General features: G+C 48.7%; 1 protein-coding gene across 3 annotated transcripts in view; it reads left to right on the top strand.

The window, feature by feature from the left end:
* The first annotated feature begins 5,645 nt into the window (after window positions 1-5,645).
* Window positions 5,646-12,158, top strand: part of Cnih3 (cornichon family AMPA receptor auxiliary protein 3) — a 119,352-nt gene continuing 112,839 nt past the window's right edge. For all 3 annotated transcript variants that reach the window (XM_059280626.1, XM_059280627.1, XM_059280625.1), the window contains exon 1: window positions 5,646-5,726. In XM_059280626.1, coding sequence (XP_059136609.1) covers window positions 5,646-5,726 — 81 coding nt within the window. The remainder of the gene's footprint in view (window positions 5,727-12,158) is intronic.

Genomic DNA, 12,158 nt, shown 5'->3' with positions numbered 1-12,158 from the left:
TCCAGCCACAGACTCTGTCTAGGTAAGACACTTTCTCGAAGTCTGTTTCTCCTGGTGAATTCAGATGTTTCGAATGTCTTAAGAACGGAGCCTTTTTAAAGTGACTCTTCATAAAAACTCAAGCAATGCAAAACAGCAGTGAAGAGTTTTGCAAACATCCCTCGGACCCTTATCAGACTCAGCAGCAGGTGATGTCTCACCATGATTGCTTTTGGGTTGTCCCCAGATTGCATTTTATAGCTGCTTTCTAAAAACCAGCATCTAAAGGTTTTCCCTTCATCCCTTGATGCTCCACAGGACATTTTACCCCTTTTTTCTTGCATATAGTTGATTTAATAATAACTTTTCTAAAGTTGAGAGCCAGCCATTGCCAGCTCCATGCAGAGCTGGTGCCTTTAGCCCTCTATAACCCCTGTAACTCTGCTTGCCCTCGTATGCCAGACTGGTGCTGGCTGGGTTCGGATACTGTTTTGTTTTTTTTTTTAACCTGTCCAGCTCCCATTCACACGTGGAAAGTCTACAAAGTGCAGGTTCACATGAACTGCACACATAACCTCCTAACTCTCTTTAAAATAGTTTAAATCTAACGCCAAGCCTCTTTGATGCCTGACTAGAAGGAAATTTGTTATTAGGGATGCTGGAAGATCCTCACAACTTTGGGCAGAGATTCTGGGGAGGATGGTACAACCCAAAAAAACCCAGAAGCTTCTACCCCTGCCAAGGGTCACAGGTCCACACAGGGTCTTCCCGTGTCTCGGTCCCTTTACTTCTGGCCTTCTTCTTTTTTGCTAGCTGGAGATCCTTGGAGGCCTGGCATCCCCCTCCCCTGGCATCATACAGCCACACTTGTGTCTTCTCCAGCACTATCATGATGTAATATGTGTGTCCTCTTTTCTCTAAAGCCTTGGCCTCAGCTTCTCCTGTTGCTTCTTGCTTCCCTTTGGATGTTGGCAGAAGTATTCTGTCTCCTCTCCCAACTCCAGGCATGCCCCAGATGTCTTCTGAGAGACAAACTTTTTCCCAAGGTGGAAAAAGCCTTTGTCTTTAAAGCCACTCTGCTTCCCACCTTATACATTATTCAGCCGACATTCATTATTGTAACTGCCTCAACTCTTACACTATTGAAAGATTTCTGTTCTGATTGGTAAACAGTATGGTGGCCCTTGCAGACCACAGTAGAAAAAAATCAATTAATAATTAAATTCTAAATTAAACCCATTAATTCAGGCTAACCATGACAGGATGTTACAAGGGCCATTGATAGATGGGCCTCCCATGTACTTATTTATTACAAAGCACCCCCTTGCTGTGTGCCTCTTAGTTTTATCACTATATTGAAATCACAATTGTCCCCTGATTCTAATAATTGCTACTTTAGATGTATTGTTTGCACATTGCAATTCTTGCATACATTGTAAATACAGTGTTTCAATATTTACAAGTTTAAGAATTCGTCAATAAAATATTAAAAACTATCTCAGAATAGAGAGACAGCCAACTGTGGATACACTTATTAGCGTTCTATGAACAGTCACACACCTCAGTCATCTGCATCTATGGAGGACACAGGGATGTTTATAATAAGCTGCATCTGGGAGGGGCTGCCACTCGCCTTGAATGCCCTTCACACTGAGAGAATGGGGACATGAAAAACACACTTTTCATGTCTTCAACAGAAAATAATTTCATGATTTTAACAAAAACATGGGTTTCCCGCCATTGCTACTGACATAAATGTATGACACTTGGAACTAATTCCTAAAAGGCTGTGTGGGAGACCCGAATATATCACCCCCACACAGGAATGATTGCTGATCTGAAAGCAGCGAGGACAGGGTGTGTGCAGGTGAGCTCTGCCCTCCCTCTACCTGCCTGAAGACAGGATACACTCAGAAAGACAGAGGACTTCCCTCCAAGCAATGTGAACAAGTTCACGTTCTCCTACTGTGGAGACTAGGCTGACCACACATTACAACTTTGGACATTATCAGCCCATCTACCCCAAACAAGCTCCGCCTTCGCCTCACTCCGCCTGTTATTTGCTCTTCCCAAGTCACCACGCCCGGATACTCAAAGTCCTGTTCCTTTGCCTAGTCACTTCTCAAGGAATGTACTGTCATTCGAAGATGTTACATAAGCTGGAATTCAAAGCCACCTCTTCGAGAACTCCTCATTCTCTGTGTGTCTCCCACAAGTACATAAAATATACATGTTAGTAAATTTCTATTTGTCTTTGATTGTAAATCTCTCTTTTGTCAAAAGGGTCTCTTGAAAACTAAGAATGTACCATGGTTGAAAAAATGTTATTAATCCTTATAATTCACACACACACTCATCAACATGTCAATCACATTATATAAAATCTTAGGGTTTAATTTTTTAAATTATAATTATCAGTCAAAAGGTAGATTAAAAATCAGAAAATATTTTTTATACAATAATACATTTGAAAAAAAGTCTTCTGAATTAAGCACGATGTTGATAAAACAATTTAGAATTCTAGGAAAATAGACTTCAAATGTTAAAACTGCCCTACATGTACTTAAGCATAATCAAACATTTTAAAACATGAAGTATTCAATAGACATTAAAAAGTAATGGTGTCTATATAAGCATACATTCATTCTAAATTCATAGTTCCACTTGTTGGAAAACATACCTACTTAAGTGAGAAAGCAACTTATTTGACAAGTTATAAATCAAGACATTGAAATATTTATTTACTAGGAAATTTTCACATACAGCATTTTAATAATTTATTTAAAATGAAAAATCTAAACCTTTTTGATCTCGTGCACTTGAGAATAACACCTTAGGCAATAGACTAAACTTTATTATTATTCATACTTCAGAAAAATGGCATCAATGAGACTGTGCTCACATCTACTAGAAAAAAAAGTCTGGCGTTGTAACCAAGATTTCAGAAACATCTGGGAATGCTTTTTCATTAGTGTACATTGAGTGTTAAAAGTAAGAGGTTTCCACACACAGAAAGACAAACATTGCGTGTTCTCACTCATAGTGGGTCCTAGCATCTTCAGATTTATGTGTCTAACCTGGAGGGCCTGTAGAATTTAGGGGTGTCTCAGAGAACCCCAAAGAACGTAGGATACTGTCATCTGCTCCTGATTGCCCACTAGAACGTGATGATAAGACTCTTGCTGAAGAAACTTTGTTCACAGGACATGGAGAAATCAAGTTGGCTCTGACTAGGGAGCTTCCTCCTAGCTGTCTGTCCTTCATAGTACCAGAAGTTGCTATGCAGGCTTCTGGGTGTGTGTGTGTGTGTGTGTGTGTGTGTGTGTGTGTGTGTGTGTGTGACTCATCAACAATCTTATTCAGCTGTGAACCCAGTGAGCTACAATAATGACTGATATGTTGAGATATCCCCATGGACGCAACAGTGTTGTGAATGTTAGGGGCGGGGGCGGGGGGGGGGGGGTAACCAGCTGCTTTCTCATTTGTTTTAAGGCCTGCCACAGGAGGAAACTGGTGCCTGCTACTGTAAATCTGGTTGAGAATCCACGGATCCACGGTTGGGGAATTGTTAATGCCCAGAGGACAACGTACTACAGATGTTTTGCTAGTTGGAAATAGTATCGAATTGTCCTCTAACTTTGTATCTCTATACCTAGACAAGGGCAGTTCTCCGATCTCATGAGAAAAGTTCCTTTGTGCAGTGGAGGACAGCTAACACAGAAACACACAAGCTGTCGATGTGCAGCGGAGTGCTCATCCAGCCACGAATGGGACAGCTCTATCACACCCCTTCTCCCTGAGGCTCAGGGGCCATCGTGGAGAGGTGGCAGAAGAGGGGACAAAAACTCTAAGATCCAGAGGTGGGTCGATGGGAGTGAAACATTGTCTTCTGGACATAACCTGATGTTTTGAGATTCACTCCAAACTATGGTGTGTATCTAGACTCCCAAGTGACTTGCAAGTCATCCTTCAGGACATTTCTTCCTGCTTTCTGGACTGGCTCATCTGAAATCCAAGTTCTGTCTGCAGGACTGGAACCTTTTTCATTGAGTGACTATGATACAAACTTTCTAAGATGCTAACAGACTGTGGCAGAGTGTGCAGGCAACAGTTCCTACCATTTAAGGATTGACTGGGTACCAAGTGCTCCCTGTTAGGTCCCATTTGGTTTGAAGATACTCATTGCTACTTTTCTGATAAAGAAAGCAGGTTTTATTTGAGGCTAAGAAAGTTGGAGGAGGGAGTCTGCCTCCAACCTCACCTGCTCTAAACAATGCCACAGAGCAACACAGAAACACTTGCTGCTGCCTTATCCATGGCGCCAGGTTCCTTCAACCCCAATGTCAGCTGGAACCGAATCATGCAGGATGCCAGGGGTGGGCTCTAATGCAGGATTCTGCGCGCGCTGGGTGGGGTGGGGTGGGGTGGGGGAGCGAGACGGGGGTGGGGGGTCGGGGGTTGGGGGAGGCTCAGGGTAAAGCCGAAAAGGCACTCCCAGATGAGGAGTACCTTACAGTCTGCCTAAGCAGGACCCAACCAACAGGAGCCAATCCACTCCCTCGACCAAGTCCCCTCACTTCCCGCTCTGATGTGCACGAAACTGCTGGAAGCCTAGGGGCGGCGGACGCGTCATCGCCATAGCCTTCCGCCTTCCCACTCGCTCCGGGCGCACGTGCTTAAAGAGTCCCTGCCCCTCCCGCCTCCGTGCGCGGGGCCGCGGCAAGTTTCCTCCGAGAGGCGGGCGCGCACCGTGTCTCCTCGCCACCGCCTCCCCGGCCCCCATCGCCGCAGTCTCCGCCAGCGGGGAGGGCACGCTCCGGAGCCGGCGAGGGTGGGGCGCCTCGAGGGAGGGGTCCCAGCGCCGCAGTCTTCGCGGCGAGCGCGGGCGACAGCAGCAGCAGGTGGAGCCCCGCTCAGTAGCGAGCAGCACTTGGCCGGAAAGCCGCGCCGCAGCCGCCCGGCCGGGAGCTGGCCCGCTAGGCTGGAGCCCACGCCGCCCCGGTCCGACCCAGTTTCCCAGGCACCGGGTTACGGAAGCCGGCGGCCGGGGGACGCGGTTGGGGCCGGGGCCGGATGCATCTCCGTGCGCACAGCTGCGTTGGAAGACCCCAGCCCAGGGCGCAGGGCTAACGGGACCTGGCTCGCCTCGGCCGCCACCTAAAGACTTGTGCTCCGGGACAGAGCGGCTGTGGGATTGGGGACCTCGGAGCCCAGGCACCTGGCCGGACGCTCCTGGAGTCTGGGTGGTGCGCACCGCCTCACATCTTCGGCTCCGGAGCGGACAGAGAAGGCTCTTTCCAGGGGACGGACCTCCTCGTCCGGTCCTCTGTGGAGTCCTAGCACCCAATGCCTGTTGGTCTCAAGAGCCTCTCTAGTTGACACAGGTCTGCAGGTGTTCTCTACTGGTTAGATTTCTTCCTCGGCGAGGGGAACAGTTGCCGCCAGCGACATTCTGTGCCCGTGGGCGCTCCACGTCCTGGGTCTCCTGTCCTGCCCGAGTCTTGCCGGCTTCGCTGACCCTCAACTCCGTCTCTGCTTGTTGTACGTTTTCCTAGCCGTTGCTTTTTCCGGGATTGTGAGGACGAGCCGTCTTTCTGGCCCCCGTTTGGGAGGGCACTGGTCTCCAGGGAGCTGCTTTGTGTGTGGTGGGATCGGGGTCCTCAACCATGGCCTTCACCTTCGCTGCTTTTTGCTACATGCTGTCCCTGGTGCTCTGCGCTGCGCTCATCTTCTTCGCTATCTGGCACGTGAGTAACCTGCAGCCGGCTTCTAACTCTCATTTGCCCCCCAAGCCCCCTCTCCCCCATGCCCACCTCCTTTCCTCATTTCACCTGCCTTTTATACATCGCAGGCGTAGGCGGACTGTGAGGCCAGATAGAAGCATTTGCTGGGCAGACCTTGTCCATCTCTCTTGTCCCGGGGCAGGAGACACAGTTCTTGGCATCCCGAGGCCATGCGGTACAGGTGCCGGGCGGACGCACCTTCTTGCCCTGGCTGGAGCCTATGGCCCTCGGAGTCTCTACGCGCGCGGGGCATTCTCCTGGGCGTGGCAAGGTGTCCCGGGCCGGCTCCAAGTGGAGTAGCGGCTTAAAACCCCATCTGCCTGACTCTCCCCCGCCCCTCCTGCCTGCAGGAGAGAAGATGCTCTGCCGGTGGCCCAGGCAATTAGTCAAGTAACTATAACAACTAAACATTTAAAATGTCAGCATCTGTGGTGGGTTGCGTTTAGACATAATTGGAGACTAAGTGGAAACACAACCAGGGCGCCTTGTGAGAGGAAGTAGGGAGAGGCCAGGCAGGAGGGGAGGCAAATCCAGGAGATGAGAGTGAAGAAGAGAAGGGGAGGAGGTCCAGGATAAATAAGGTTCCAGGTGGTGTAGACCTGGTCAGGTCCCATCATCCCCAGGATACAAGTTTCCTCCCGGCGTGGAGAGCAGATGGGTCCTAGGTCAAGTGTGGTGTGGTGTGGAGCCGAGGTCTCTTTTTTTTTTTTTATTAAGAAAATTTTTTCATTCATTTTACACACCCATCAAAGATCCCCCTCTTACCTCCTCCCGCTCCCCAGCCTCTCCTCCCACCCCACCCTCTACTCCCTAAGCTGAGGACTCTTGAAGAGGAGTAAGGAGGAAGGTACAGGAGGAGCAGATCCACTGTGTCACATTTCACAAACCCCTTAGCTTCCTTCTGAGGCTGGTTAAGGTACCCATTCTCACCCTGAGGCGAATAGTCAGAAAGGCCAAGGTCCCAGTGCCTGACACCCACTGTTAATAGCCTTACCCCTTCAGCAGGGGTGGGGGTTGATGGAAGGGACCCCGAGACCAGCTCCCAGAGGCTCTGGGGGGCTTTGGAGAGCTTGTGTACAACAGGAGATGATGACCCAGAGGAAGAAGACTGGGGAGTAGTTGAGATGCCGGTGTTTTGTCTGAGTGGTTTCTAGTGTGAGAGGGTTTGTCTTAAAATAGAACCTGGCGTCTCCTGCTCTAAGGGCTGTGACAAGGAACAGAGAGAGAGTGTCTGGGGAGGGGGAAGGGGCTTCTAACCACTGGACCCCAAAAAGACCCTGTAGATCACATCTAAGCTTCAACTTCTTTCTAAGATTGTGTAATCACTTATCAGTTGGTTTAGGAATGGATTCTGATGTAGGAATTTGGGGGGCTTATATAAAAAGTCCTGCTAGTTAGATGTGATGGGATTTTGTCCTCTCTGCCCTGGGATGCTGGGTCTATTCTACTACAGACAGTGGGATTTGAGGCTGTTGGCAATTGCTAAGAAAAAAAATGAAACCAAACCAGGTTTAGGATTAAGAGGGATTCAGGGTAGACAGTGCTCAAATATGCAGCAGAGATCTGTTCCCGTGCTCTAAAGGAACTTTAGTGGCTTCTTTGGATTTGGAGAGGGAGCCACATCCTCGAAGCCTAATACTTAATTTGCTGTTTCTTCCTGGTCTTGCTTTGTCTGGAGGGCGGCAGCACCCCAAACTCCTTCAGACTTGCTGTTCACTGCACTGGTTCCTGAGGCAGGGTGGGTCACCAGGAAGAATTCTCTTCTCTCCCTCAGGGTGCATGTGGATGGGGATAGGAAGGGTAATAAATAATTCAAGAACAAGCTGATTAAGTGGATGGTTTGTGCAGCTAAGTTGACCAAGAGATATCTGAATGATGGTTGCACGTCCTGGTGATCCTGCGCTGGCTTCTGCCCGCAACCCTTATCTCCCAATCTGAGGGAGTAAGTATAGTGTGGTCACATCCCAAGTCAGGTTCTGTTGGCACAGTTAGTGGAAGGGGTACACTGGCAACAGGCACAGCCCCTGTTCCCAGTCTTTCCCTTCTCTCTCTGAATCAAGCAGTCCGATCCCCACCACAGGGATCTGATTCCTGAACACTCGAAGGGGAACTCAGATATTCGGATTTCCTGATATACACACTGTGCATTTGTGGATATTGGTGAATGGTGGTAATCACTTCAACCTAATATTTAGGAGAGTTAGTACATGGTGCATTTGCCTTCTTTCCAGCACCTCATATTTCTATACATTTCCTGATCTGATGAGTCATATTGATTGCTTAGTATGTATTGGCATCCCAAGCAATGAATCCGCATTTAATATACAGCGGTTAAAATGCCTGCACCCCCTGGGCTAAAAGACATGCAGGTAGTAGGTTTTTTCCTTCTGTTTATTTGTATATGTACATATCTACTTAAGAGAAATAACGGATGTTACTATTTATCCAGTATGTATTTATCCACGCTCGGTCCTGTGTAGTTTGGAGAAAACTTCTCAGGTGTACCTCCAGTTAGCCCACCTCCCCTCCCCCACCCTCCCCTGAATGTCTAGAAGCAAAGATGGGTGTGGCTAGTCATAAGCATATTTAAATATTGATTTATGCCTTGAAAATCTATCTGCATCGTTTTCATATGAAATTATTTCCCATCAGCCACTGCATTTGAGTACATTTGTCATGCTTTGCAGAAGCAGAGTGAGATGAGTTTTTGGTTTGTTTGTTTTAAACCCTGGCTTTGTGCTCTTCATGGATATTGTCTCTTACACGCCAGGGCATCCTTTAGTTCCCACAGATGACTTTTTTACACAGGAAGAAACTATAGCTCTGAGAGGTTCTGAAAGGTTCTGAAACTTGCTCAAGCTTGTACAGCTAGTGTATGTTGGGCCTGGGATTTGATCTGAGTCTGTGAGACTCTTATGGTCAAGCCCTTTCCCCAGCTGTGATCACTGGTGTTGAATTATTGATTTAATAATAGTTTCTATCCCAAACATTGGCTTCTATGTCGGTAAGATATTTAGAGTGGACTTTCTGATTGGAGCAGAACAAGGCTGGAAACAGGACTCCTCTTCCCTCTCCCTTCCGCCTTGTTTCGTTTCATTCTTTTTTTTTTTTTTTTTTTTTTTTTTTGGTCAGAGTATTGATATATAGTCCAGGCTGGCCTGGAACTCATGTTCATCCTGCCTCTGCCTCTGAAGTGCTAGGACTATAGGCATTTACGACTACACCCAGCTCTGTGGATTCCTCTTTAAAAGAAGAAATTCTATTTCATTTTTTAAAAAATTAGACTTTTACTTATACAAGCAAAAGGATACATGTTCATTTCCAAAAAGTTTGAAAATACAATATGCCGTGAAACAAAAGTCACCACCCACTTTTCCATCTAGAAAAGATTGGGCAGTTGTGTGTGTGTGGATGTTTAGAAGGGAAAAAGCCCACAAGTGTCCTGAAAGGTTTGCTATGTGGAGCGATGTCTGTTTCCAGCCAGTTTGAGATGAGCGGTGTTTACTCACAATTCAGAATCTTCTCTGCTCCAGCTTGGCCAAGCCTGTTTGCAGACGGTCTCGTTATATAAACACAGATGAAACTGTTCTTTGAAAAGATCAAAGATGCATTACCGCTGATTTCAGGCTTTTGGTTTTCCAGGTTTTTAATAGCTAGAGTCCCTCTGAACTTTGGCAATTAACAAATAAAATTAGTTCCCAGTGCTGCTCTCCAGAAAGGTTTGATGTATGTCCCCATCTTGAAATGGCTTTGGGCTCTTGGCCACATTTATCCTTGGAGTTTGAATGGACCTCACAGGTGATAATGAGAACTAGTCTGCTGAGGGGAAGTTTTACTAGACAGAGTGTCTTCATGGCTAAAGACCTTTCAGCCAGTTCTAGCCTGTCACAGACCCAGCCACTAGGAACACATCTCATTTTCTTTAGTTATGCATCTATAAAAAGAAAGGGGCCAGTGTTTTGTGAAACAAGATGCTTGGGGCTCATTGTAACCTTTTTCTCAGAGACCCTCTTTGGCCTGAGCCAGGGGCGGCATGAGCCCCTGCCAGCCCTTCCCTGGCCTCCACTGCTGGTCTGTTTGGATCAAGCCATCCTTCAGCATCCAGGGTTAGCCACCGGCAGCTGCTACTTGTCCACTCTGTCCCCTGCCACCCCCGGTCTCTCTCCATCCATGCAGGAAGAGAAGGACCTTTGCTGCCCATCTTTGTTCTCCAAAGCTGAGGATGATGCTGGGGCACAGAGGAGCTTAATCAACTTTATGACAGATTCTCCTGCCCTTCTGCCTGGCCCACTTCTGGCTGCCCTTGGGGACTACACCCTAGGTAGCAAGGAACGTGCATCCTTTTCTGGACCATGGTGCTTTGGAACCTGGAGAACTACAACTCATGCAAAGAAGACCCACCATTACAGGAGGCTCAGGGCCCTTGATGCTATTGAGGAGCCCTCCTGCAAGGGTAGGGAGCACGTTGACCCGGAGGGCTCCCCCTGTCAGGTGTGATACTTGTTTCTCGTTTCAGCTTGTGTCGAGTGTTGACTGGCCGTCTCCCAAAGCCAGTCTTGTCATCACTGAATCTCCATCAATCATGCTGTAAGAGCAGAGGAGGGAATGGAACTCAGACGCTCTGGAAACGAGCCAGTGCTGGCTGGCAGAGCCTCATCGGTCGCTGATGTTTCTAGGCTTCCTAAGGTGGGATGTGGCAGAGGGACCACGTTAGTTTTCCACCGACTCTCCAGTCTCCAGACGAAGGCAGGTGAAGCTGTGTGGCCTTGTCGTGGGTGTTTCTACCTGTACCCACCCTGAGACCACACTTGACTTCACTTCCCGCCTGTCCCCTCCAGCCACTGCTATCTGCTGTCTCTGTGTTCATGTGGCTCTGCCCCTTATTCTCTGGACCAGTTTTCTCCCACTGACTTCCTTCCTAGATGGTGAGAAGTGCCTAATTTTCCCATCCACATGGCCTCTGGATGGCGTCCTCTCCATCCTTTGCCGTCACTGTCCTTCGCCTCTGTGGGCCACTCCCTATAGGATCCACTGAGGATTTGGACCTGGTCATGGTCACATTCTTGCTGACCTGTGTTGTGTTAGGCACTGAGCTGACCTCGTGCTGGAGACTACCTATGTGTCTGTGGCCTCCTGACCTCATCTATGCCTGCCATTCCAGGCAGCCCTAGCCCTCTTACCTGCACCCTGTTTTGTTTGTGACTTGCCCCTTTTCTCTCAGGGCGTGGTCCCTTGAGGACACGGATCCCTTCAAGCTTGTCATCCACCACTTGGCTCATCTGTGCATGTCCCATGTCACCTTTATGGTAGAAGCTTTCCAAACCAGGAACCCACTCCAGTACCCCTCTGCTCTCACCAAGGATCCCCAAGAGCTTCTGTCATTCAGGTGAATACACAGTGTGACCTTGGCTGACCCTTATAGTCCCATAACCCGTTAGCATGGCCTGGGTCTGATTCTTCAACTTTCACCATACTGTCACACTCTCAGAGTCCCAGGAGCTCCCACCCTCATGTCTTTACATCAGGTTCACTGATATGACAGAGGGTGTCATCGGGAGCACTCACTCCCTGCACTGATATGACAGAGGGTGTGATGGGAGCACTCACTCCCTGCACTGATATGACAGAGGCTGTCATTGGGAGCACTCACTCCCTGCACTGATATGACAGAGGCTGTCATCGGGAGCACTCACTCCCTGCACTGATATGACAGAGGGTGTGATGGGAGCACTCACTCCCTGCACTGATATGACAGAGGGTGTGATGGGAGCACTCACTCCCTGCACTGATATGACAGAGGCTGTCATCGGGAGCACTCACTCCCTGCACTGATATGACAGAGGGTGTGATGGGAGCACTCACTCCCTGCACTGATATGACAGAGGCTGTCATCGGGAGCACTCACTCCCTGCACTGATATGACAGAGGGTGTGATGGGAGCACTCACTCCCTGCACTGATATGACAGAGGCTGTCATCGGGAGCACTCACTCCCTGCACTGATATGACAGAGGCTGTCATCGGGAGCACTCACTCCCTGCACTGATATGACAGAGGGTGTGATGGGAGCACTCACTCCCTGCACTGATATGACAGAGGCTGTCATCGGGAGCACTCACTCCCTGCACTGATATGACAGAGGCTGTCATCGGGAGCACTCACTCCCTGCACTGATATGACAGAGGGTGTGATGGGAGCACTCACTCCCTGCACTGATATGACAGAGGGTGCCATGGGGAGCACTCACTCCCTGCACTGATATGACAGAGGGTGTGATCGGGAGCACTCACTCCCTGCACTGATATGACAGAGGCTGTCATCGGGAGCACTCACTCCCTGCACTGATATGACAGAGGGTGTCATGGGGAGCACTCACTCCCTGCACTGATATGACAGA

Source organism: Peromyscus eremicus, chromosome 15 (assembly GCF_949786415.1).
Source record: "Peromyscus eremicus chromosome 15, PerEre_H2_v1, whole genome shotgun sequence".
Classification (NCBI taxonomy): domain Eukaryota; kingdom Metazoa; phylum Chordata; class Mammalia; order Rodentia; family Cricetidae; genus Peromyscus; species Peromyscus eremicus.
Note: the sequence above shows the minus strand (reverse complement) of the source record. Positions and strands in the feature narration are given on the sequence as shown.